This window comes from Lissotriton helveticus, chromosome 4_1 (genome assembly GCF_964261635.1).
Source record: "Lissotriton helveticus chromosome 4_1, aLisHel1.1, whole genome shotgun sequence".
In the NCBI taxonomy this organism is placed as follows: Eukaryota; Metazoa; Chordata; class Amphibia; order Caudata; family Salamandridae; genus Lissotriton; species Lissotriton helveticus.
The window spans coordinates 702,367,445-702,395,268 of record NC_136063.1 but is presented as its reverse complement, the minus strand read 5'-3'; the positions used below and the strand labels follow the sequence as shown (position 1 = coordinate 702,395,268).

The following is a 27,824-nucleotide window of genomic DNA, read 5'->3' as shown; positions in this document are numbered from 1 at the left end:
ACATGCATAAAGGCCATGTCACATGCAGCAGGCCTACAACCACACCCCGAAACAAGGAAGGGGAGACATTCTCAACAGGCAGAAACAACCAACTTCCAGCCACCTAACATAGAGGGCATTCACCACCCCAGAAACAAGGGTAAGGCACAATCAGAGGGCCCCAACTCAGAGGTGGTAGAGGAGTCAGGCCCCTAGCAGCAAGAGGAAGGGAGGAAGGGAGATAAACCTCCCCGACCCGGAGCAACCTAAGCAGGGAGGCACATGAACACTTGAACCCCACCTCCCCAAACCAAGGAGGAGGGGGAAGAACAGCCACCAGATGGAGCCACCGTCAAGTGCAAAAGAAGGTACCCACAGAGGGCATGGCCCCCCATCAGGAGGCGAGTACCAAGGACCAGCCCAGGGGTCCTTGCAGAAAGGGGAGGAAGGGCGGGCCATTAAGGAATCTGCGGCTAGAATCGTCTCTACCAGATACATCGTTACCGTAGGTAAGTTACTCGTACATCTGATAGAGACTACTAGAAGCAGATTCCTTCACGTAGAATAGATACCCTAGCAATACCCATGGGGAAGGAGGGCCTGCGAAAGGACCCCACCAGTCTGGACAGGACCGATGGCCCACAGGGGACCAGACCTGTACAACAGTGAAGCAACCTCGTCCCTACCAGGTAAGAGGGCCCCCACAAGCCAAAGACCAGCAGCCCCAGAAGGGATGTAGGAGGAAGAAGGAAGAGTGGAGGCCCATACACTCACAATAGAGGAACCATGGTCAAGGCCGGAGAGGCCGAAGCACCCCACTCCACCCCCAGGGCAACCGGGCTTCCACCCAACACCAGGACAGGCAGAGGAGCAAGAAGCCCAGAGGGCCCAAGGAAGAGGCGAGCCCACCCAGAGGGAAGGCAACAGGCCAGCCAGAACGGTAGCTATAACCATAAGCCGCCAGAGGTATGAAGGACACTGAAGCATCCCAGCTCTTCGCACAAGAGCAGGAAGGAGAGGAAATGGCTGGACCTACTACTACAAGGGCAGCGCACACAACCTCAAAAAGCAATAGCAACATACAGAAACGCCATGGAGAACAGGCACCCGCAGGTAACCAGCACTCCCAAGTAGAGCATAGCTATAACACAGCTACCACTACCCCACATAGGGTACGGTGAGTCCCAAAACACGGGCACCCTCTTTGGAAGAACTTCCGCAGCAGAGGAGAAAGCAAAAGCGTTACAGGGAAAAAAACAACCCAGGGGAAGGCTTGACATCATCCCAAAGAAAACAGAAGGCCTAATCTCAGGGCCAAGTCTGTGTAACTATTCCAGCAAAAAACACACACACACACACACACACACACACACACACACACAGAGACAACAAGGGCCGTCCAGCAGCCAACAATGCCAAAGTCCAATAAGGAATGGCCAGCAAATACCAACTATAGCAAAAGCATCCAAAAGGCCCAAACCCAGCTCAACTCAGCAGTCACTGAGGAGGAGAATAAGGCAGAGGAGGAGGACGGAGCCCCGCCAGGAACCTCTGGATGGCAGAATCAGCCGGAGCATGGAACAACAGGCTGCCATCAAAAGGAAGATCATTGACCCGCTCCCAAATATTCTCAGGGAACACACCGTCCCGAAGCCAAGCATGGCGACGGAGGGCGACTGAGGAAGCCATGGCCCGGCCCAGCACCTCTGAGATGTCCGGAGCGAAGAATAAACACCGATAGCTCCCGGCCATCCAAAGCATGATGCCATAAGACCATCTGAACAGTGTCCTGGGAAGCCGCGGATCCCAGAGACTCAGCCATGTCCCACAAACAAGAGGAGGCCCTCGCCAATACACACAAGGTGTTAAGGCCCAGCAGGGCAGCACTGGTTGAGGCGAACATGTTGCGCCCCCAAGAGTCCAGCCAGCGGGTCTCCCAGGGACGGCGGAGTCGACAGTGGTGGCAGGGAGGGGAAGGCGGTCCGCAAAAGTGGACTGGCAGCAGAGGGGTGGAGGGAGAGGCACGCTGGGTCACGCGGTGCCGGAAAGTGTCGTGCAGAAGGTGTTGAGGCACCAAATCCCCCGAGGCGGGACGCCTCCAAGCCCCCATCAGGGAAGAAAGGAGCGAACCCTCAAAGGGGAGCAAGATCTCCCTCCCACCAGAGCCCTGGTGGAGTACCTCCGAGAGATGGTCTGCCAGGAAAAGAGCAATCAGGTCCCCCATGCGCAGAATGCCTACAGCCGTGGACACCGCGTGAGCGAAGGCCGCACCCTCCTCTGTAGGGCCCCGCAGAGAAGAAAGCAGTTCCTCCGTGGGTGACGGCTGCAGACTACGGCAGCCATCCCCAAAGCCAAGCGGGACGGGCAAAGGCCAGACCTGGAAGCCAGAAGGCACTGAAGAATGGGTGACCTGCTGCTCCTCAGATGAGCACCTCGGCCTCAGAAAAAGCAGGGAGCCACCCCTTGATGACGTAGGCGAAAAAGACACCACACGGCCGCCAGTCTCGGGGGGGGGGGGGGAAGAGGACACCAAAATGCAGCCAGCCTCCGGAGAAGAGGGAGCGTCCAAAGAAGATTCCGCTACACGACTTCTGAGTGGAGCCGTGGAGTCTGCACCCTGAGGTAGGACGCCAGCACCATCCGGCGCCGAACGAGAGACTGGATAGGGCTCCTCCAAGTCACACTGCACCAGGGACCGGAGTGGGGCCGGAGCGGCCAAGGGGCGGCGCCGGAACGGCGCCGACTCGACCTCCGCCGAGGCCGCCGCCTGCGTGGAAGGTCGAGAGGAGCCGGGGGAGTGACCCGAAGTCCTCCGCCAGCCTCGGCCCAGAATGTTGTGGAGGCGGTCCAGCGACCCATGCAGTGGCACCAGGGACGAATCAACGTCCCACTTGCCCTCCGACGAGGCAGCCGCCCGTGGGGAGGTACGAGAAGGGCCCTGATGGGGACGAGGAGTCCCCACGCCACCTCGACCCAGAGCGAGAAGAGGAGAGGTCACCGACCCCTGTGGCGCTGCCCGAAGCAGACACCGGCGCATTGGCGGCGTCAGCTCATCCTTGAACGAGGCCTTTACCTGCCCAGAAGGCCAAGCGGGGCTCGAGGATGCGACCCGAGCCCCGGCGACCTCCCGCGACACCACAGGGACTCCCGCGGGATTTTGAGGTGAGGCAGAGGCGCCGAGGCCTGAAGAAGGGACCCTAGAGGGGCCGCACCCCAACAGCACCACATCCTTCAAGCCTGGATCCGAACCAGTCGGCGCCGGAGCCGCCGGCGGCGCCACGGAGGTCCCACACGAGGCAAGGGATCCGCCGACGCCTCAGGAGGGGAAAGAGGAGGAGACGCCAGGGACGCCCACAAGGCTGCTGCTTATGTCCCTATCTGGACTCTCGGTGCCCCCTCACCGGGAAACAGTGGATAGGGGGACGACACACGGGGCTGTATCACCCGCGAAGAGCCCACACCCCGGGAAGGCCGAACACCAGCCCCCCGGGGACAAACTGCGACACTTACCCACCGGGGAGCGACGCTCTTGCGACATCAGAGAAGAACGAGGACAACGACCACGGCCGTATCTGAAGCCGTCTGACGAAGCTGATCGAGAGGAGGAGATCGACCTGGAGAGACGCGCCAATATTAGTTTCATGCGGCGCTCCCGACGCGACTTCGGCTTCAACTGTTGACACGCCTCACAATCAGTGGTTCCGTGATCCTTCCCCAAACACCACATACAAATGAGGTGAGGGTCCGTCGCCGACATAAGACGCCCACACGACCTGCAACTTTAGAAGTCCGAAGGCATTCGCACACTGTTCCACCAAGAGTAAAGACAATGGTGAAGAAAAAAGGGCCCAAAACAGGCCCACAGTAAGACTGGATCCGCGTTGCACGCGGAAGAGGAAAAAACGGACATAGGCGCGCCGGGGTGGGGCTTATGTGACCTCGCTGACGTCACGTACGCGGACGACGCCTGGGCGGAGTCGCGTGATGTCGCCCTGCCCGTGGCGCGCAAGGATGCTGTGGCAAAAAAGTTTCCAGATCCAGTCCCACGCCTGGGGATAATTCTACATGAAGGAATCTGCGGCTAGTAGTCTCTATCAGATATTATTCATGTGCACAGGCACACTTCGCGGTATATTGGTTCCGACCTCCCCCTTATATGACGTACCTTGCCACTGAGCAGGGTTATATGGATTAGATTCCATTAACACGGTTCATCGCGTAAAGCCCTCAGGAAAGGGATGTAGCCCCCACTATGGTAGCATGTACCACTGCAGCCTGGTAGAGACTTGCTAAGAAGCGGGCTACACCGATGCTGTATTTGCCTTTGTTACACCTACTCTGGTATCCAGATCTCGGTGTGACTCAAGAATCAGATTGCTGACAACTGTTGCAAAAAGTTAACATTAAGACCTGGGGGGACCTGTAAACCAAAGGAACTTTTTTGGATCTAGAACAATTTATTCAGGGGGTAGAGTCCGCGCCCACGGATCTATTCCTGTATGTAAGGCTAAGACAGATTTTTAAAGCAGTGACATCTGTTTCTCTATGAACCACCAACTTTAGATCCAATACATACCTTACTTCAATGCACCTATCCTACACACGTGGTTTCCCTCCTATATCATAGCACACAGACATCGCTTGAGGGTGTCCCTACAGGTTCGCGCATTGGGAGGCGGAGCTGGGCACATCCTTGTCAGACAAACAATGGAAATATTGCCATCAGCAGACAGGACGCATCTCTGCCAGCAGCTGCTTACCTATAATACATTCTAAGTAACTCCACCGATTATATTACATGCCAGTTAAGATGCAATAGTTTCAGATACATGAGAATAATAAATGTAACTGTTATGGGAGGGAAGGCACATATTTTCTACACTTAGCCTGGGAGTGTACAGCCATTAGACAATACTGGCAGCAAGTTTTAGGATGCTGAGACAAATGATAGGATCACCCCTGCCTGCATCGCCGATCACGGTGCTGCTGGGCTATACGGATGAGATAGAAGTTGCCTACAGAAAATACGAAGTGCTGGGGCTACTGTAAACCAAACGGAAAGTAGCCTGCAGATGGGGTAGGAGACGGGCCCCTTTAATTCAAGGACTGGCTCCAGGATCTCATATCTTAGCAGAAGCAGTCACTAGCCTATGCAGAACTTTAGATCCAATACATACCTTACTTCAATGCACCTATCCTACACACGTGGTTTCCCTCCTATATCATAGCACACAGACATCGCTTGAGGGTGTCCCTACAGGTTCGCGCATTGGGAGGCGGAGCTGGGCACATCCTTGTCAGACAAACAATGGAAATATTGCCATCAGCAGACAGGACGCATCTCTGCCAGCAGCTGCTTACCTATAATACATTCTAAGTAACTCCACCGATTATATTACATGCCAGTTAAGATGCAATAGTTTCAGATACATGAGAATAATAAATGTAACTGTTATGGGAGGGAAGGCACATATTTTCTACACTTAGCCTGGGAGTGTACAGCCATTAGACAATACTGGCAGCAAGTTTTAGGATGCTGAGACAAATGATAGGATCACCCCTGCCTGCATCGCCGATCACGGTGCTGCTGGGCTATACGGATGAGATAGAAGTTGCCTACAGAAAATACGAAGTGCTGGGGTTACTGTAAACCAAACGGAAAGTAGCCTGCAGATGGGGTAGGAGACGGGCCCCTTTAATTCAAGGACTGGCTCCAGGATCTCATATCTTAGCAGAAGCAGTCACTAGCCTATGCAGAACTTCTCCCCATCACCTCTAGACCGAAGGATATTTGGGATCCCCTAAGTACATATCTACCGTTGGTGGCGGGGGGGCGGGAAACACAGGACCCATGTGAGGAAGGAATGACACAGTGTACCAGCTGTAGAGAGGAACCTAACCGAGATTTAATATAAGAACACACCTGCCTGCAGAGCACTTGAGCATGTGAAATGTCATGGGCGGGGCTAAGGGACAGTACCATTGTCAAAAACGGGAAATAGGAGAGGAATATAGTAAGCTGCTGGGAAATGGAATGGATTCCAAGCTGTTACTGATGTTTCCATTCATAAGAATTGTAATGCACAACTATTGAAAAACATGCCAAACTGAAGATGTGCACTTCTCTGTTGTACCTGAAACTCTAATAAAAAGAATTTTAAAAAATGAATGACAGCGCTCTTTTTGGATGCAGCAGGTGGAGTTGCTCCTCTTTTTTAGAAGGGGGAGGCAGAGTGTAAAAGGCAGACTGGGTGACAGACTGGCCTACATGGAACGGGGTCACCACCTTTGGCAAGGACGATGCTCGATTCTGAAGGATCAGCTTGTCCAGGTAGAATATATCATAAGGTGGGTTCACCAATAGGGCCTGTTAATCGCTAACCCTCCTGGCAAATGTTATTGCCACAAGAAAGGCTGTCTTGATGTTAAGAAGTCTGATTGGACAGTTATGGAGTGCCTCAAAGGGAGCACACATCAGAGAGGTAAGAACCAGGTTGAGGTCCCACTGAAGAGGCTGCGGAAAAACATGTTGAGGAACTTTCAGAAAACTATTTTAAAAAGGGGACTTGAAACGAGAAGGCTGATCTGGCAACCACAGGAATGCTGATATTCCCAACAAATAACCCTTTAATGGGCCAAATGCGGAGCCCTGCTGGGCCAGGGTGAGAATAAACAAGAGAACCTGTGAAAGGAGAAAGAGGTCAACTTGAATTTCTGCACACCATGCCACAAACGTGCCCCAATGACAGTCTTGGTGGAAGGACACCTGGCTGCCAAAATGACATAACAGACTTAGAACGGAAGGTCAAAGGTTGTCAACTGTCGCCACTCAATCTCAACATATTAATGAGGAGCACTGATAGATTCGGGAGCAGGATTCTCCCCCTGCTGCGACAGAAGATTGTCCTGAAGAGGCAGCCTGGTCGGAGGATGGATGGACATGCTCACTAGCTCAGGATACCAGACTCTCCATGCCCAATCTGGAGCCACATAAAATAACTTGAGCCCAGTCCTTACTGATCTTCTTGAGAGCTCTGAGCAGGAGTAGTAAAGGAGGAAATGTGTACAGGACACCTGAGCTCCACTTTAGATGAAAACCGTCTTTGAGCGAGAGCTACCTTGGAAACTCCAGTTCACAAAACTGCTGATTTTGCATGTTCTTTGGCAGTAGTGAACAGATCTAACCAATACTCTCACCACTCTTGGAAGAGACCTTTGGCCACCTCCGGATTGTGACGCCACTCGTGATCCAATAGGCATCGGTGGCTGAGTTCATCTGCCCTGCCATTCAAAGAGCTCATCGGGTATTGAAACACCAAGGAAATGCCCTGAAGTTCCAGCCATGTCCAGTGGCGCAATGCCTTTTGACAGAGGGTCCATAATGCCTCCCCGGTTGTTGCAGTCCCACATGGCTGTGGTGTCGTCCAGGAGTAACTGCACTAGGATCCCCATGATGGAGGGTAAAAAGGCTTTAAATGCAAATCAGATTGCTCGAAGCTCCAACAGGTTGTTGTGGAGTCCAGTTTCTGCTAGAGACCAGAAACCTCTGATCTCCACCATGTCCAGATGACCCCAGAGCATAGGAGTGACACGTCTGTCACTGCAGTTAGATATGGTTGAGGGAAGGGAGAGGGGTCTGCCAATGACCCAATCACGGTTCGTCAGCCACGACTGCAGATCTTTTGCAGTGCCTCTGAGATCTGGAGCAGGTCGGAGAGATTCCCTGATGCTGCTCCCACTGAAACTTCAGGTCTCACTGCAGAGCTCACATATGCCAATGGGCATCCGTCACTAGTAGGATGCAGGAGACTATGAGGCCCATCAGCCTGAATCAGGCTCACCAAAATCCAGGAGAGAGGCTGAAACAAAAGTATCATAGTCTGAATATCCTGGACTCGCCACTTGGGAGGATAAGCCCGAAACTGCACTGTGTCCAGAATGGCTCAGATGAAAGGTAGTGCTTGAAAAAGGGTCAGGTGTGACTTTGGCATGATGATACTGAACCCCAGCGAGTGCAGGAGGTTCATTACAATCTGGAGGCAGGAGACTAATGCCTGGGACAAGCCCTTCTTCAACAGTCAGTCATTGAGATAGGAAAAGATTGGCACCCCATATCTCCACAAATAAGCTGCAATCAATGGCATCACCTTGGTGAACAACTGTGGGGCACTGGAAAGGACAAAGGGGAACACGGGCAAACCAATAGTTCTCGTGGCCCACCATGTACCGCAGGTAACACCTGTGGGTAGGCATAAACAGGAATGTGGAAATGTGCGTCCTGCAAGTCCAACGCTACCATCCAGTCTCCCATTCCCGAGCGGACTGGACTTCAGTGAGTGTGAGTATTTTGAATTTCTCCTTCTTCAAGAAGAGATTGAGCGGAAGAAGGTCTAGGACAGGACAAAGGACTATACTCTTTCGGCACCAGAATGTAGCTGGAATAACAACCATGCCCTACTTGTGATACCATGGCCAAGAGAGCTGCCACTTCCTGGCAGAGTAAGGATATGTGGTCCTCGGTCATCCTATCACAAGTAGTTGGGATGGGTGGAGGGGTAGTCACAAAGGGGAGGGAGCAGACCCTTTGGACAATCTGGAGAACCCAGCAGTCTGATCTTATGGATGTCCAGGCGTGCTGGTGATGGCGTATGGCTAGCTTAGCTGCATCTCTCCAGTTAGCAATGGCTTGGGAAAGTATGGCTCAGGCCTCCTCCGAGATGACACGCAGCAACTGAGCAACCATGTCCCAGATTGTAAGGGAGTATTGGCCCAAAAGGCACACACTGTTCACCCACTTTAGTATCAGGCTGGCAGAAGAGAACATCCTCTTCCCAAAGGCATCCAGGCCTCGAATGCCGACACTACTTTGTGGGGTCAGAAGACTTCGACAGATAGGGCGAAGTCGCAGGCCTCTTCAACTTCCTCCTCTTCTCCCGCTTGTGGGACTTACCCATTTTCCCTGGCGACTTTGACAACAAGTGCCTGGAGTGGCTCCACCACCGATCCTGGGGCCTTTCTCTCAACCGATATTTGGACCACCGCAACATTGGACATCGAGCTGTGAGGAGCTTGAGGAATTGCTCCCTCAAGGCCTAGGGATGCATGGCGTGGCAATCGGCGCAGGTCTTTGTGTCATGATCGCACTCCAGGCACTAGAGACATGCCAAATGTGGGTCTGTCACCGACATTTGCCGGTGACAGGTGCAACATCGCTTGGAACCAGCTTTACAAGTGGACATACCGGACACACCAAGAGACAAGTCGCAGAAAAAAATCTCAACAAAAGGTAAAAAAACAATACAAAAGGGCAGTCAAAAAAGACTGGGGGTTGCTCTTCTTTGCATCTGAGCTGAATGGCGTGGAAAGAAAAGAACTGACGGCCTATGAACATAATAAACGGCGATAAGCCAGTGACACTATTAGAGGTGGTGTGATATGACCAAATCATTTCTTTTATCGCTTGAATAATGGGTTGGGCAGATGCAAAAGCTAGCTGTAAAGAATCTGTGAGCATCCTATTGGTACGTTCTACTAGTCCATGAGGTCTGGGACAGTACAATAGAATTTTAATGTGTTTTATGGCAAGATCAGTCATAACCTGCTTTATTTCCTCGGACACAGCCCATTATCAGTGATTAAGGAATATATATAGGGATATTAGGAATACCTTCTGTAGCAAAAGTAATTGACGAGAACTTAATGACAGATTTGGTAATGGTGGCACTATGTTGAAACCCAATGGGAGCAGTAATAGATCAATGCAAGAATATATTTCTCATGAAGAATGAACATGACCTACTATGTCTAGGCCTAACACACAAGTTACTACTTGTGTAACCATATATCTGTAAGAGACATTAGTTCGTGATAGATTCCTTACCTTAGAATATCCCCAGGTGTCAGACTGGATCCGGAAACTTTTGCTTGCAGTACCCCTGCGCGTCAGTAGGTGGGGTTGTGCGGCTCCGCGTCCATCGCTGGCGTCCTATGCGCCGAGATGACATCACGGAGACTACTTAGGCACCACCCATGCGAGCTGACGTCAGTTATGTACACGACTTTCCGTGCCAGGAACGAAGAGCCATGCAAGAAACTGAGGGCTGGTGCCATGAAACTAGGGACCTGAAAGGGATGTCCTTAACCCTAGTAATCAGTTCACAGAAAGGGGAGGATAGGTGGGGGGTAAGGAATCTATCACTAACTAATGTCTCTTACGGATATATCATTACACAAGTAGTAACTTGTGCATCTGAAAGAGACACGTTAGTGATAGATTCCTTACCTTAGAATACATACCCTAGCAATACCAACCCTAGTGGTGGGTCTTCGAATAAGATTACACCAGAAAGTCACAGGGAACAGAAAGGCCAAAGAAGCCGTCTCTCCGGACTTGACTGTCAAGACAGTAATGCTTGGTAAACATATGCAGCGAGGCCCACGTAGCTGCCAGACAAATGTCCTGCAAGGGAACGCCACGTTCCAAAGCAGTAGTGGCTGCAGTTGCCCTGGTGGAATGGGCCCGCAGTCCCACAGGAGGCTCCTTCTTAGCCAACGAGTAACAGGCCTTGATGCAGAGGACGACCTACTGAGAGATGGTCCGTTTGTGCGCGGCCTGACCTTTTTTGGCACCCACGTAGCCATAAAAGAGCTTGTCATCCGCCCAGAACTGTTGTGTGCGGCTCACGTAGAAGGAGAGCATGCATTTTGGGTCCTGACGGTGGACCCTCTCTTCCTCTTTTGAAGGATGCGGAGGTGGAAAGAAGGTTGGCAAAGTGATGGTCAGCCCGAAGTGGAAGGGTGTGACAACCTTTGGCAAGAAAGAAGGACGGGTCCTTAAAACCACCTTGTCCGGATGAACAGAAAGGAAAGGAGGTTTGGAAGAAAGGGGCTGGAGCTCACTCACTCTTCTGGCAGAGGTGATAGCTACCAGGAAAGCCATCTTGAGTGTAAGACGACGCAAAGGCAAGTTATGAAGGTGTTCGAAGGGAGCACACATCAGATATGTCAAGACAAGGTTTAAGTCCCATTGAAGCATGATGAATGGCACAGGAGGAAACGGGTACGTAATGCCTTTCAGAAAATGGTTAAGAACCGGGGACTTAAAAAGAGAGGGCTTACCTGGAAGCCGTAGAAAGGCGGAAATGGCCAAAAGATAACCTTTGATAGTGCCCAGAGCAGAGCGCTGGTGGGCGTAAAAAAGAAGGAATGGAAGGACTCCAGAAAGAGGGGCAGAAAGGGGATCCACAGACTTAGCTGTGCACCATGACACAAACTTGTTCCACCTGCAGGCATATACCGTTTTTGTGGAGGGACGACTGGCTGCCAGAATAACATCACAGACTTCGGAAGGAAGATCGAAAGCTGTCAACTGTTGCCGCTCAATCTCCACGCATGGAGGTGGAGGCTGAGTAGGTTCGGGTGAAGTACAGTCCACTGCTGCTGCGACAGAAGATCGTCCGGAGACCAGAGGCCTCTCATCTCCGCCGCTCCCAAGTGGCCACCCCATCTCAGGAGGGACGCATCCGTCACCATGGGTGTGCTCCAATTGGGGAAGGGAGAGGGATCTGCCATTGACCCAATCGCGGTTAGTTAGCCACTAATGCAATTATCGTGCAGTGCCCTCCGAGATCTGGACGTGATCAGACAGGTTGCCCTGATGCTGTGCCCACTGAAAGTTCAGGTCCCACTGCAGAGCTTGCATATGCCATCTGGCAAGTTGTACTAGCAGGATGCAGGAGGCCATCAGGCACAGGAGCCGAATGGTCATCCTGACCGAAACCCGGGATAGAGGCTTGAAAGATCGGAATCATAGCCTGAATATCCAGGACTAGCTGTTCGGGAGGATAAACCGCGTTGAATCCAGAACCGCTCCGATGAAGGGTCGCTTCGGAGAAGGACTCAGGTGCAACTTCGGCACGTTTTGGAAAACCCCAGCAAATGCAGGAGGTCGGCCGTAGTCGGGTGGTGGGTGAGAACTGCCTGGGGTGAGCCTGCCTTCAACAACCAGTCATCGAGGTAGGGGTAGACTGACACCCCTGACCTGCGCATATGAGCTGCGAGCAGAGCCATCACTTTTGTGAACACCCGAGGGGTGCTGGTAAGGCCGAAGGGGAGCATGGCAAATTGAAAATGGTCCTGGCCTACCGAGAACCGCAGGTACACCCGGTAAGCTGGCAGGACGGGGATGAGAAAATAGGCATCCTGCAAGTCCAACGCTACCATCCAGTCTCCAGGGTCTAGGGCAACCAAGACCTGAGCCACAGTCAACATCTTGAAATTCTCCTTCCGGAGGAAGCGATTGACGTTCCTGAGGTCCAAGATGGGGCGCAAGCCCCCTTGTCCATCTTGGGGACCAGAAAGTAGTGGAAATAACAACCACGCTCTACTTCTGGCCAAGGAATGTGCTTGATGGCCCCCTTAGCCAAGAGGGCCATGACTTCCTGCAGGTTCTGCGCAGGCTTTTGACTGAACGAGGGCCCCTTCCCTGGCTACTAAAGGAGTGAAAAGTAGACGTGGTTGGGCGCGTGGTGGAAAGGCCTCACTTTTGCGACGGGGAGCTCAAGGCGCAAGGCCTTGGCAGCCCTCATCAACACCACAGAATAAGCAGCCCCAGCCTCCCAAGCCACAGTAGGAGGCGAGACAAAACCAGGGTTAGGATATTCGTCCAGACCACTGGCATCACCCAAGTCACCTGTCCAGTCCACGTCGTACTGACACTCGCGTGACAGAGGGTCCTCAGACCCCTCCCAACCCTCTCCATAATCTTCATCACCATATTCGGATTCAACGATGTAGACCGGCTCCTCGGGGTCAATGGGCCCCATCGGCGCCGCCGGTCCGACTCCGCGTCCGGAGTTGGAGAGGGAATGGGGGTGGCGCCGCCAGATGCCGGCGTCGGAGGCACGGCGCCGCGCGGAGGCGGCGCCACGGGTTGCCCCGATGGAATCGGCGCCGGAGAGGCCGGTTGACCAGCCGGCGTCGACCCTGAAGGGCCCAGCGGCGCCGGGGCCGGAGCCGCCGGCGGCGTCGGGCCGGAGCACCCGACGGCGTCGGGTCAGGGGCACCCGAACCGCTCGGGCCCCCGGACGGGACCACCGGGCCCGCAGGCGCCGTAGGCCCCGCCGGAGGAGACAGTGCCCTCATGGCCATGAGGAACTCCTCTATCTCCTCACGCGACGCGCCGTGCCCAGGGACCGACGGGTATGGAGCAGGCAGCGTCGGCGACCCACGCGGAGCCGCGGGGGTGGGGCCACCCGAACCCCCGGCCGCATCGCGCGAGCGTCGGGGGGGAGTCGGGGGTACGATGACGACGCCCCGACTTCTTGTGTTTCTTACCTGAGGAACCAGAGGAATGGTGCCGACTTCCGGAGCGCTCGTGGTGGCTCCGCGACCGCTCCCTCGACCGCTCCCTCGACCTCCGGCCGGACCGGGACCGCTCCTGACGCGGGGCCGACACCCGGAGCTCGAGTAGCTTGCGGGACCGCTCCCGTCTAGCCTTACTCGTCAAGGCCCGGCAGTCTACGCAGGACTCCACGTCGTGGTCCGCGCCCAGGCACCGGAGGCAGAGTCGATGGTGGTCGGTGACCGACATCGTGCGGTCACACCCGTCACAATTTTTAAAACCGGGCATCCTACCGGCACCTTAAGAGATAGTATTTCAAAAAAACTTTGGTCAAAGACCGGAGTACTGCTCTTCGGATCTGCGCTAACTGGCGCGGAAAAAAGAAGAACTGACGTCAGCGCGCGGAGGCGGCGTCTATATACTCCAGCGACGTCATCATGGCGCACGACGCCGACGACGGACGCGGAGCCGCAGGGGACGCCTGCAGACGACGCCTACCGACGCGCAGGGGTACTGCTACGCAAAAGTTTCCGGATCCAGACTGACGCCTGGGGATATTCTAAGGTAAGGAATCTAATACTAACCTGTTTCTTTCAGATATTTGACTTTTGCTGGAAAAAGTTCACAGCGATGGACCAGCGAGATGAAAATTCACTGCTTGCATCGGTTGTGACCTGGGAGGTCAGGATTTGAAATGGACGCAAGGCCAAATAACATTTTTCACCAGCCTTAGTTCGATACGCGTTGAGTACCATTTAATTCTGTAAAATGATATGAAGTGCTAAAAGAAAAAGATCCAGCATCTCTGGTCCTGTTATAGTGAAGAATCATTGCATGCTCGATGCAGCACTTCTCAGGTGTTATAAATATGTCTGTAGGAGAGAGTGCCAAGTCGGTGCTGTGTCCAGCAGCAGGAATGAAAGTATTGCAACACTGCAGAGACTTTATAAAAACCATCATAAAGATGGGTGTACATGGTTGCTCATTTATGCGCAAGCATAGGCGGCCATCTAAAACTGTTTTTATAATAAAATTTTGCAAAAAAGTTACATTGGCTGCTACACATGTGTTCACCACTTTTTTTTTTCTTCTTCAAAAAGCACACCTTGCCACTGCAGCCCCTGGCACTGAAGAGGGCTGCTTTTGTGTGAATGTGCTCATGTGCAAGGCCTGCATAACATGCTCACGGTGAAGTTAGTCAATGGCTGAAGAGGGTTGCCCGCTGCTGTATGGCATAGTGGGTGGAAGAAAAGTGGGAATGTAAAAGGGTACTGCGGGGAATTAACTGGTGTATTTGAACAGTTGGCTTAAAGTCCTTATAAGTAAGTACAATATTTGCATATATAAAATTAGACAGAGGTCTTGGCTAAATTGAAACTTAAATCAGCCTTTTGACTTTGGCATTAATCTTTTTATGTCATGGTTTGAAAAAAACGTTATTAATAGGGGACCTGCCAGGCCATCACCAATAAAAAAAAATAAAAAAATACATTGGCCGAAGGAACAAATATATAGAAGTATTAAAAAACTCTTATTGCTGTACTAGTCCCTGCACTGAAAGGAATTACTTTGTTTGCGGATGTGCTCCTTGTGAAAGAGCAGTATACAGTCACTCACAGTGAAGTTAGCTAGTGACTGCAGTGGCCAACCTACCGCCCCATGCTGTATGGTGTAATAGGCAGAAGGGCATGTGAATGACACAACAGATAATGCATAAAAGAGTGCTGGCTGAAAGCCCCTATAAGCAAGTGTATCAGATGCATATTTTAAGTAAAATCAAAAGGCCTTAGCTACGCCAGGCATACATCGGTTTAGGGAGCCTTACAGAACAAGCATTGGCATAGCCAACAGGTCTCGCCTTTGGGACCTTATAAGTGTTTAGCCATGCAACAGTTGATGTTGTTCAACCAAGGATATTGTGCTGCATAACTAAACACTTACAAGGTTCCAAAACCAAGACCTATTGGCTATGCCAATGATTGTTAAAATAAGCATTTGCAATACTGACGACATAAGCTTAAACCATCTGCAGCTCAGATGCACAACATGCAGCTGCTGTTTTAAAAACAAGAAGTGCTCAAAATGCAATATGTAAACGAAAACGCAGTACTGCCCAGGCAATGGAAGAGAAAAGGAGGCGCAGCTACACCAGCACCAAGGTCTTGCTTGTCAACAATAAGACCTTACTTAAAATATTTGGACACAGCTAAAAGCAAAATTATGGGACATAAGTGTGCTTTCTTTAGTTCATGGTCTTACAGTAGAGTAGTGGAAATTGTAAGAGAAATTTTAAGCAACCTAAAACAAATCAATAGTGGAAGATTCTTTCCTAAATATGGAGACGCTATCTAGTAGTTCATGGAGGCCTTATGTATTGCTTTCTGGTACTTATAGTTTTCATCCTGTCAGCTTACACATGTATCTACACATGCTATGGCTCTGATTACAAGTTGTGTGAAGTGAAATTCCTAAATGTAAATATAGCTTTATGTTTTTTCCCGTATTTCGAAATACCGCCAGAAGCAGGACTGTACATCAATCCCCTGAGAAGTTGATCCGAATATCTGAGTCTAGTTCAAAGGGAGACATTTGTGCTTATAGTAAATACATTTATCTGCTGTATGGTGATAAATCTGGTCCTATCTTCATGCCCTTAACATTAATGCCAAAAACACAGATTGTTTTATGAATAATGAATATTAAAAATGTTCGGGTAATGCATATCAGTGATGTAGTTCCTCTTCTATTTCACGTTTTGCTTAACCTTGCGTTCCCTAGTGTTAGCTATTTCATCATGTTGTGTTTCTGTATTTTTTCAGTACATCTTATTACTCTTGCATAGTGCATACTTTGAGGCATGCCAGCAGTTTATGAGGGGCTTTGATTCAGATCTTTGTTGCTGAAGCACAAGTTACTACTTGTGTAATGATATATCTGTAAGAGACATTAGTTAGTGATAGATTCCTTACCTTAGAATATCCCCAGGCGCCAGACTGGATCCGGACAGTTTTTAGTCAGCAGTACCCCTGCGCGTCAGTAGGGGGCGTTGTGCAGCTCCGCGTCCGTCACTGGCGTCGCAAGTGCCGAGATGACGTCACGGAGACTACTTACCCGCCACCCATGTGCGCTTACGTCAGTTCTGTACACGACTTTCCGCCCCAGGAACGCAGAGTCATGCAAGAAACTGATCACTGGTGCCATGAAACTAGGGCCTTGAAAGGGATAACCTTAACCCTAGAAATCAGTTTGCAGAACGGGGAGGATGGGTGGGGCGGTAAAGTATTTATCACTAACTAATGTCCCTTACAGATATATCATTACACAAGTAGTAACTTGTGCATCTGAAAGAGACACATTAGTGATAGATTCCTTACCCTAGAATAGTTACCCCAGCAATACAAACCCCGGTGGTGGGTCTGCGAACAAGATTACACCAGAAAGTCAAGGAGAACAGAAAGGCCAAGGAAGCCGTCTCTATGGACTTGACTGTCAAGGCAATAATGCTTGGTAAACATGTGCAGCGAGGCCCACGTAGCTGCCTGACAAATGTCTTGCAAGGGAACGCCGCATCCCAAGGAGGTAGTGGCTGCTGTTGCCCTGTTAGAATGGGCACGCAGTCCCATAGGAGGCTCCTTCTTGGCCAACGAGTAACATGCTTTGATGCACAAAATGACCCACCGAGAGTTGGTTCGTTTGTGCACGGCCCAACCTTTTTTGGCACCCACGTAGCCAACAAAGAGCTAGTCATCCACCCAGAACTGTTGTGTGCGCTTCAGATAGAACGAGAGCGCACGTTTTGGATCCAGGCAGTGCAGCCTATCTTCCTCTTTTGAAGGATGTGGAGGCGGAAAGAAGGTGGGAAAAGTGATGGTCTGCCCAATGTGGAAGGGCGTGACAACCTTCAGCAAGAAAGGACGGGTTCTTAAAACCACCTTGTCTGGATGAACAGAAAGAAAAAATGGGTTTAGAAGAAAGAGCCTGGAGCTCACTCACTCTTCTGGCAGAGGTGAAAGCCGTCTTGAGAGTGAAGACGTAAAGGACAGTTATGAATGGGCTCAAAGGGAGCGCACATCAGATAGGTCAAGACTAGATTCAAGTCCCATTGAGGCATTATGAAAGGCACGGGAGGAAACATGTGCGCAATGCCTTTCAGGAAGCGGGTAACAACCGGGGACTTAAAAAGAGAAGGCTGATCTGGAAGCCATAGAAAGGTGGAGATGGCCGAAAGATAACCTTTGATAGTGCCCAGAGCAGAGCCCTGCTGGGCAAAAGAAAGAAGGAACAGAAGGACCTCAGAAAGAGTGGCAGAAAGGAGATCCACAGCTTTAGCCGTGCACCATGCCACCAACTTGTTCCACCTGCAGGCGTATACCGTCTTAGTGGAGGGACGCCTTGCTGCCAGAATGACATCACAGACTTCAAGAGGGAGATCGAAAGCTGTCAACTTTCGCCGCTCAATCTCCACACATGGAGGTGGAGGCTGGACAGGTTCGGGTGGAGGACAGTCCCCTGCTGCTGCGACATAAGATCCTCCCGAAGAGGCAGTCAGAACGGGCTATCCATCGCCATGCTGAGTAGCTCAGGATACCAGTATCTACATGCCCAATCTGGAGCCACAAGGATGACTTGGGCCCGGTCGCGCCAAATCTCCTTCAGCACTCTGGGCAGAAGTGGTATTGGCGGAAAGGTGTACAACAGACAGCAACTCCACTTGTGACGAAAAGCGTCACCGAGCGAGTGTCGCATGGGAAATTCCAAGACGCAGAACTGATGACATTGCACGTTCTCTTCGGTGGTGAATAGATCTAACCAAGGCTCTCCCCACTGCAGAAAGAGACCTTGCTCCACGTCCGAGTTCAGACGCCATTTGTGATCCATAAAGCACCAGTGGCTGAGTTTGTCCGCCCTGGCGTTCAGAGAACCTGCCAGGTGTTGAACCACCAAGGTAATGCCTTGATGTTCCAGCCATGTCCAGAGGTTCAGAGCCTCCTGACATAGGATCCACGGCCCTACCCCGCCGTGTTTGTTGCAAAACCACATGGCGGTGGTGATGTCCGTGAACATCTGCACTACACTTTCCCGGACAGAGGGAAGGAATGCCTTCGGTGCAAGTCGGATCGTCCGAAGCTCCAAACGGTTAATATGGAGACGGGACTCTGCCGGAGACCAGAGGCCTCTGATCTCTGCCTCTCCCAAGTGGCCACCCCATCCCAGGAGGGACGCACCCGTCACCACTGTGTGCTCCGGTTGGGGAAGGGGGAGGATCGCCCATTGACCCAATCGTGATTCGTGAGCCACCACTGCAGTTGTTGTGCAGTGCCCTCTGAGATCTGGACATGATCGGACAGGTTGCCCTGAGGCTGTGCCCACTGGAACTTCAGGTCCCACTGCAGAGCCCGCATATGCCATCTGGCATGTTGCACCAGCATGATGCAGGTGGCCATCAGGCCCACGAGTCGGAGGGTCATCCTGACTGTAACCGGGATAGAGGCTGAAAGATCGGAATCATAGCCTGAATATCCTGGACTCGCTGCTCGGGAGGATAAACTGGAAACCGCGTCGAATCCAGAACCGCTTCGATGAAGGGGAGCTTCTGAGAGGGACTCATGTGCGACTTCGTCACGTTGATGGAGAACCCCAGCAAATGCAGGAGGTCAGCCGTAGTCTGGAGGTGGGAGACGACTGCCTGGGGCGAGCCCGCCTTCAACATCCAGTCGTCGAGATAGGGGAAGACAGAAACCCCTGACCTGCGCAGATGAGTTGCGACCACCGCCATCACTTTCGTGAACACCCGAGGGGCACTGGTAAGGCCGAAGGGAAGCACGGCAAACTGAAAATGCTCCTGGCCTACCGGGAACCACAGGTAACGCTGGTGGGCCGGCAGGACGGGGATGTGAAAATATGCGTCCTGCAAGTCCAATGCTACCATTCAGTCTCCATGGTCCAGGCAAGCCAAGACCTGAGCCAGAGTCAACATCTTGAACTTCTCCTTCTGTAGGAAGCGATTGACGTTCCTGAGGTACAAGTTGGGCGCAGGCCCACTTTCTCCTTCTTGGGGACCAGAAAGTAGTGGGAATAACAACCACATCCTACTTCTGGCTCAGGAACTCGCTCAATGGCCCCCTTGGCCAAGAGGGCTGTAACTTCCTGTTGGAGAAGCGCAAAATGATCCCCTGAGGAAGATCGAAAGCTGTCAACTGTCGCTGCTCAAACTCCACGCAGAGGTGGAGACTGGACAGGTTTGGGTGGAGGACCATCCCCTTCTGCTGCGACAGAAGGTCATCCCGAAGAGGCAGTCGGATCGGGGGATTGATCGCCATGTTGAGTAGCTCAGGATACCAGTATCTTCTTGCCCAATCCAGAGCCACAAGAATGACTTGGGTCCGGTTGCGCTGAATCTTCTTCAGCACTCTAGGCAGAAGTGGTATAGGCGTAAATGCGTACTGTAGACCGCAACTCCACTCGCAACGAAAAGCGGTGCCGAGCAAGTGCCGCCTTGGAAATTCCAACGCGCAGAACTGATGACATTGCGCAGAACGGATGACATTGCGCGTTCTCTTCGGTGGCAAATAGATCTAACCAAGGCTTTCCCCACTGCTGAAAGAGACCTTGCGCCACGTCAAGAGTTCAGACACCATTCGTGATCCATCAAGCACCAGCAGCTGAGTTAGTCTGCCCTGGCGTTCAGAGAATCTGCCAGGTGTTGAACCACCAAGGTTGTGCTCCAGTTGGGGAAGGGAGAGGGAACTGCCATTGACCCAATCGCAATTTGTGAGCCACCACTGCAATTGTCGTGCAGTGCCCTCTAAGATCTGGACATGATCGGACAGGTTGCCTTGATGGAGCGCCCACTGGGACTTCAGGTCCCACTGCAGAGCCTGCATATGCCATCTGGCATGTTGCACTAGCAGGATGCAGGAGGCCATCAGGCCCATGTACCGGAGGGTCATCCTGACAAACTCGGGATAGAGGCCGAAAAGTCGGAATCATAGCCTGAATATCCCGGACTCGCTGCTTGGGAGAATAAACTTGAAACCGCGTCGAATCCAGAACCACTCCGATGAAGGGGAGCTTCTGAGAGGGACTCAGGTGCGGCTTCGGCACGTTGATGGAGAACCTCAGCAAATGCAGGAGGTCAGCCGTAGTCTGAAGGTGGGTGACAACGGCCTGGGGCGAGCCAGCCTTCAACAACCAGTCGTTGAGGTAGGGAAAGACTGACACCCCTGACCTGCGCACGTGAGTTGCGACCACCGCCATCACTTTCGTGAACACCCGAGGGGCGCTGGTAAGGCCGAAGGGGAGCACGGCAAACTCAAAATGCTCCTGGTCTACCGTGAACCGTAGGTAACGCCGGTGGGCTGGCAGGACGGGGATGTGAAAATATGCGTCCTGCAAGTCCAGCGCTACCATCTAGTCTCCAGGTTCGAGGGCAGCCAAGACCTGAGCCAGAGTCAACATCTTGAACTTCTCCTTCCGGAGGAAGCGACTGACTTTCCCGAGGTCCAAGATGGGGCGCAAGCTCCCTTTGTCCTTCTTGGGGACCAGAGAGTAGTGGGAATAACAACCACGTTCTACTTCTGGCCCAGGAACGCATTTGATGGCCCCCTTGGCCAAGAGAGCCATGACTTCCTGTTGGAGAAGCGCAAAGTGATCCCCCGACATGCGGTGGAACTGAGGTGGCATGGCTGGGGGTATACTCGAAGGGGAAGGAGTAACCCCTCAGGACGAATTGCAGCACCCATCTGTCAGAAGTGACAGAACGCCAGTGAAGGAGCTGATTTCGAATCCTGCCACCCTCTGGCGTGGGGTGCACCCCAAAGCTCGGACTAGGAAGGCTGTGAGGCGGATGCTGCGGGAGTGGAGGTGGACTGACCAGTATGTTGGCCCCCTGTGCCCCACGGTGGCCTCCACGGCTGCACTGATTTTGGTTCTACGCAGGCTTCTGGCTGAACGAACGAACGTGCAGGGGCGCCCCTTTAGGAACGAAAGGTAGACGTGGCCGGGCATGTGGTGGAGAGACCTAAGGACTTGGCTGTAGCCCGAGAGTCCTTGAAAAGCTCCAGCGCACTGTCAGCCTTATCGCCAAACAGGCGAGTACCATCAAAGGGCATGTCCATGAGGGAGCTCTGGACATCTCCCGAAAATCCAGTGGACCACAGCCAGGCATGGCGACGCAGGGTCACTGTTGTGGAGATCGTCTCTCCCTAAAGAGTCCGCGGTGTCCAGCTCACACCGGATGGCGAACTTAGCGGCATCCTTACCCATGGCAACAGCTTGGGAAAGGACAGCCCGAACCTCTTCTGGGCACTGGGGCAGCGTCTGCGCAACTGTGTCCCACACCGCGTGAGAGTAGCGGTCCAAAATGCATGCAGTTTTGACTGACAGCAGCCCCAGGCTGGCAGAGGAGAATAACCTTTTTCCAAATTACTCCAACTTTTTTTATTCCTTATCCGGGCGGGGCGGTAGGGAACGCAGTTTGTGAGGTGGAGGCCTGAATGACCAGGCTCTCCAGAGTCGGATGATTAGATAAAAAGGCAGGGTCACCCAGTGCCAGGCGATGATGCCGGGCCACGTTCTTGTCCGCCGGAACCCCCGTGGCTGGTCTGGACCAGATGCCTATCAAAACATTTGTCAAGGCCTCATTGAATGGGAGCAGAGGTTCCGTAGAACTTGCCGCAGGCTGAAGCACTTCGGTAAGAAGGTTGGTTTTATGAGAGATAATAGGTAGATTGAGGTCAAGGGCCTCAGCTGCTCTACAGACCACCGCAGAATAAGTGGTGCCTTCCTCCATGACAGCAGGAGGAGACATAAAACCCGGCTCAGAGGAGAAGTCAAGGCCACCTGCATCCTCTGATTCCTCTGCCCACTCGTATTCGGACTCGCACTGCCGTGCAGGAGGGTCCTCTCAGTCATCCCCCTCCTCCACGGCCCGAGGCATAGCCGGTAGCGACGGGGAGGCACAGGAGTAAGCAAAGGCTCCAATGAGGTCGGGAACGGCGCAGGTTGACGGCGATCCGGCTCCATGTCCCAATTTGGGTCCCAAGTCGGCGCAAACTCGGGCAAGGGCGGAGACGGAACCAGCGGAGTCTACGCCAGCACCGGGAACGGAGACGCAGGGGGTGCTGGAGCCACCGGCAGAGGGCCCTCGGGTGCCGGGGCCAGAGTCACCGGATGAGGACCTTGCGGCGCCGGGGTCTGAGCCGCCAATGGCAGAGCCGAAGGCGGGCAAGGGCTCTCCATAGGGACCGCGCGGCCCGAAGGTGCACCGGTAGGAGCCCTAGGCCTGAAAAGGCAGTCCATGGCGGCAAGAAACTCTTGCACCTGGGCCGGAGTCGTCGTTGGACCCGGATAAGGTCGGTAGACCACAGGACTCCTAAGATCCAACGAAGCCGCAGGGGAAGAACCCCTGGTCCCCTCGTCCGCATCCGGAGATAGACGGGGGGACGTCGGGGACAGAGAACACGCTTCTTTGACTTCTTTTGGTCTCTTACCCGATTCCGAGGGCGAAGACTTAGACCCCGAGGAGCGATGATGATGGCTCCGCGGACAGTCGCTTGAGCGACCCCTGGACCTCGAATGGCGCAGAGACGACTGCCGGGCCTCCAACAGCTTTCAGGACCACTCCCGCAAAGCCTTCGGAGCCATGGCCAAACAGTCGGGACATGACCGAGAGTCATGGTCGCGCTCCAGACAGTAGAGGCAAACGCCATGGGGGTCCGCCACCGACATCGTACGTCAGCAGGACCCACAGGATTTCAATCCAGGCATCCCTACTTGGCACCAGGAGTCAATGACTCAAAAAGAGGAGAGACAAAAGTCTCAAAAAAGTTAGTTCAACAGTGACTAGGGTACGTGCTCTAACCTAATCTGCGCTTGCTGGCGCGGAAAAAGAAAGAACTGACATCAGCGCGCATGGGTGGTGCCTAAGTAGTCTCCGTGACGTCATCTCGGCGCTTACGACGCCAGCGACGGACGCAGAGCTGCACGACGCCACCTACCGACGTGCAGGGGTATTGCTGATGAAAACCTTTCCGGATCCAGTCTGACGCCTGGGGATATTCTAAGGTAAGGAATCTATCACTAACGTGTCTCTTTCAGATTTGGACAATACATGGAGCTTTAATAAAGACTTGAGCAGTGCAGGGTCCTGAGGTGATCCTGATTAAACAGAGGTGGCTATGGAAATCATGTTTTCTAGCAGAAAAGCTTAAAGACAAGTTCAAGGACCAGAGTACAGTGGAGGATAGGGTAGAAACGATCAATACCCTTTGTTGAAAGCCTGATAGATGTTAAGGATTTAGCCTTCAAAGAATGTGGACAAAGTCTCACAATTCCAGAAATGTTTGTCAGAGCGGCCAGTGGAGCAATCAAGTTTTTAACTACTTCAAAAAGAGTTCTCTAACATATTTTGTTTGCATAATGGAAATCGGGATAAGGGAAGCACATGCCTGCTTCACCAACTTCTAATAGAAATACAAGACAAGAAGGTAGCTGGCTTTTATTTTGGGCAACAATCCAGTCTCCAAATACTTTCTAATGCTGTACATTTCTTTTCTGGAGTCTGCCAGATCTATGGAGATTCGGGAGGCACGTGGATGAGAACACTAAGATTGGAAAAGCCAGCAAGCGACAATGAAATGTAATGCTGGCAAAGCCAGTGGGAATAAGATGCAGATGACTGACTGATGTCAGAGTTACAGATTGGGGGAATGGTAAAGGTGTTTAATATTGTAGCTGGAATGGATTGGGTGATGTTTAACTAGACTCATGAGAGGGACAGAGGAAATGCATGTGACAAGACTTCCTCAAACTGGGGAAGCAAGAGATAACTTAATGGCAAAGATGTCAGTCCTGAACACAGAAACCTGAGAATCTGCCTACGAGAAAAGGCTTGAGAAGAAGGTTGGGTCATCAGTGTGGTCAGGAGAATGAGTGGGCTCTGGTAACACCAAGTTAAACCCAATCTAATACAGGATAGCAAGAAGGAAGAAAACGAGCAGCATTATAGTTATGCCAGGCTTCTTCAGCAAGTGGCCCGTGAGCTACTGGTAGCTTTCCAGCTACCTATAAGTAGCTCTCTTATGTGCACTCCCACTCTACTAAATTAGAAGCTTTTGCTTTGTTGAATTGAAATATGTATCCCAAAATTGAAAAGCCCATATTTGAGATGTAAATATGTGTATATTCAGAACTCACAAGCTGATGTTTGGAGAACAATAGTTGAATTTTCAAAATGTAGTTAAAGTTGATGTTTGAGTGATAATTCATGTAGCCTTGGAGAGCCTTACTACTAATATTACTGTGGTGCCAGGGGCATTGCAGCTATGGCTGTCATGAATTAGCCATGTAAATGCTTTTCAGATTGATGAGGCCTTTTTTTAAACCACTGCTGGCAACTGTGTCTATGAACTGTGATGATCACTACTAGTAATCTTGCATCGGGTGGCCACTAATGTAATTTTATCTGAAGTGCTCACTATCACAAAACAAATATTATTAGCTCTGGATGATTTTCATTGAAAGCAAGTAGCTATTATTACAGAAAGGGTGGGAGACCCCTGGGTTATATAGCAGGATGCTAAAGCATCATAAAACAGAAAGATTTCACCTTGTTGTCTTGTTTCATAAAATTCGTATATTGTTATTCATGCATATATACTAAAAATAATTTACATTGTGAATCTCTTAATTCCTAGATATTTTCATTTTATGCTTAAAATGTTTAACTTTTTACCTTGTTGTTTCTTTCTCTAAAATGTTGATAAAGTTAGATTATGTTCTACCCCACTCTTTTCTTTTCCCCCCTCACTTTCTATACAGCATGATTGTTATAACAATGATTTTTCTTATTACTTACCATTCCTTACATTAATTGTAATTATCTAAGCTTATTTTGTATATGCTGTTCTTTTTCTCTTGTTTTTCAATAAACTCAAACTTTTTAAAAAAACTGGAAGATTCCATGCTCTTCAAGCCAACAGGGCCATTATTACCGGATTTTTAGGGTGGCGGACAGATCAGAGTTCTCCTTTCAAGTAGGTGTAATAATAAATTGCATTGAAGGCCAGAGTTTCTGGAACAGACGGGTTTACCCTTAACAAACCTTTTGTCCGGGGGTACAGGTATGCTGATTTTACAGGCAAGTGTCTCCAAACCGAAAAACATACAATAAATATCAAATAAAGGTGGACCAAAGCAAAAGAAACTGGAACACAGACATTTCTAGCTAAGGAAAAAGCTCCTTTCTTCTGCTCACTATTCTTCCCTTCATACTCAATCCTCTCCCTGCAGGCTAGGTAGCACTTAATAGTTCACTCATTCATGTGTATACATATCAGGCAGATCTGCAGTGAAGTTTACAGGGTGTGCCAAGCTTTAATTATATTTCAAGGTAATGTACAGGAGGGAACTGTTTTACAAAGGCATAGGCCTTTTAGTTAAGAAAATAACATTTAAAGATACTTATGAAAAGAACACATTTAGTAAAATATCTTACCTTCAAATTTAGCCCCAGTTTCTCATCAGTCAAAATGCTGACGTAGGTCTGAAAGACAGCTGAAAATGCCTCATGTTGGGTGTTCAAAAAAAAAGCAGAATCAACCTATCATGGGAAAGAAACGTTTCAATGTGTTTGGTGTACTGAAAACACATTAGCGCTTAAGATTTAAATGTACTTCATAAAAAACATGCAAGGTTATTTTTTGTTGTATACCATTACTTCATTTTTAAAAGACAGGCAAGAAAGAAATGATGACTAGGTCACACATCAAGTAGGAGGAATCAGTTAAAATTTAAATCAAAGAAATTGGAGTTAGGTAATGCGAAACAGACAAAACAATCAATGAAGGCTGATATAACAGATTAAGAATAGTGATGGAGATGTTTGATGAAAATTATTAACAAGTATGAAAAGCTAGGACTTGAAGATTAACAGAGAAAAAAAAGAGTGACCAATTAAGAATAGAAAAACAGCTATATACATTGAAAACAAATGAAAAGAAACTGCAGAAGAAAAAACTGTTATGGGATCCAATAAAAGGTTTGTACACTGACATCTGGGTAATGCGAATCGCTGCCTATTGGTATACCTCCATGGGCAGTTCTTTTCCTTCAAAGTACCAAGACCACTACTTCTTTAAAACATACTAGTTCTACTCCTACTACTCTCCTAATGTTTACGTTCAAGATCTGGGTTCAAACCATTGACCCAGAGCTCACCTACATTCCACACATTACCAGCTCCTTCCTGTGCTCTATCATTTCTTCATACCACACTGTACACCTTTTTCAGTCTTTCACACAGCAACTAATAAAGCCAGTCCTATCTTCGGCAATAGCTCCTTCCTCACCCTGACCACTGGGACCATGTGTGTCTACAGAACCTAAAACCATTAATTCCATTTGTGAATTGTATGTATCCGGCAGTGCTAACCTAAAGACATTAATATATTTGAAATCCATAATCTAAATTTTGTTTCAATTAATTTTTGCAGAAGAGAAGATTTTCCACCATCAAAGATTAGTATCCTGTGTGCTCCTGTTGCCTCCAAATTCAACTGCACATATGTTACAGGTGTGCTGTGTTAAAAGCTAAAACATTTCTAATCTTCAGACACATTAACTTTTGGGATGCAGTCTGCATCTATAACTCTCCACGAAAGTCAACAGAATAAAAGGTCAGGGGGTAGTGCAATCAATACAAGTGGTACACCTGTGAAAGAAAAATAAAATTTTAAAATAATGTTTAATTACAGAAAAAGACGGTAAAGGACATTAAACTGTAAAATTGTACCTTTTAACAACATTCTCTAGGTCTATCTCAATACTTTCAGCAAAAAACAGTTTCATTTAAAAGCCTGCATGACCCATGCAGTGGTTCACAGATCAATTTAAGTTTTGGTATGGCAGTCCTAACACCCACCCCACCTTCGGTTAACCCCACTGAACAATATATATAAAAATATGATCACAAAATCCACACCACAAACATGGATGCCTGACCATACGGCGGTGTTGTGAGTTGGCTGGGAGTTGTGCCCAGCTAATCTTAAGTCCCAGCCCTGCCACTTCAAAGGAACCACACACATTAAGGATAGATGGTGCAGAAAGTGATATATATATATATATACACACAAACACAAAAAAACAAAGGTTAAAGTAATGTTATAGTTAGGTGTGATAAAAATATGTTTTTGTTTGAAAAAAAACCTTAGAAATTCACTGAAAAAAACAACGGTTAAAGTAACGTTATAGTTAGGTAAATTTGGCAGTGACATTAATTTTTTTAATTAAAAAGAAATTCACCAGTTATAACTTGCGCCCCATGCACTGCTTATGACCATACATATTACATCACTTATGACATGTTCTACAAAATAATTTTGACGTAACAGATGATATGTCATTGACAAAATCACCTAACTATAGGTCTGTCAGACTTACGCGGGAGCGAGTTGGCCCAACGGAAATAAAGGTCCATGGGCCAATCAGAACGCACAAGTTA

At 50.3% G+C, this 27,824-nt stretch overlaps 1 protein-coding gene across 1 annotated transcript in view; it reads right to left on the bottom strand.

Moving 5' to 3' along the window:
- PRKDC (protein kinase, DNA-activated, catalytic subunit) overlaps positions 1-27,824 on the bottom strand; it is a 3,158,350-nt gene that overhangs the window by 2,322,744 nt on the left and 807,782 nt on the right. The window contains exon 38 of the mRNA XM_078687323.1: positions 25,818-25,922. Coding sequence (XP_078543449.1) covers positions 25,818-25,922 — 105 coding nt within the window. The remainder of the gene's footprint in view (positions 1-25,817; positions 25,923-27,824) is intronic.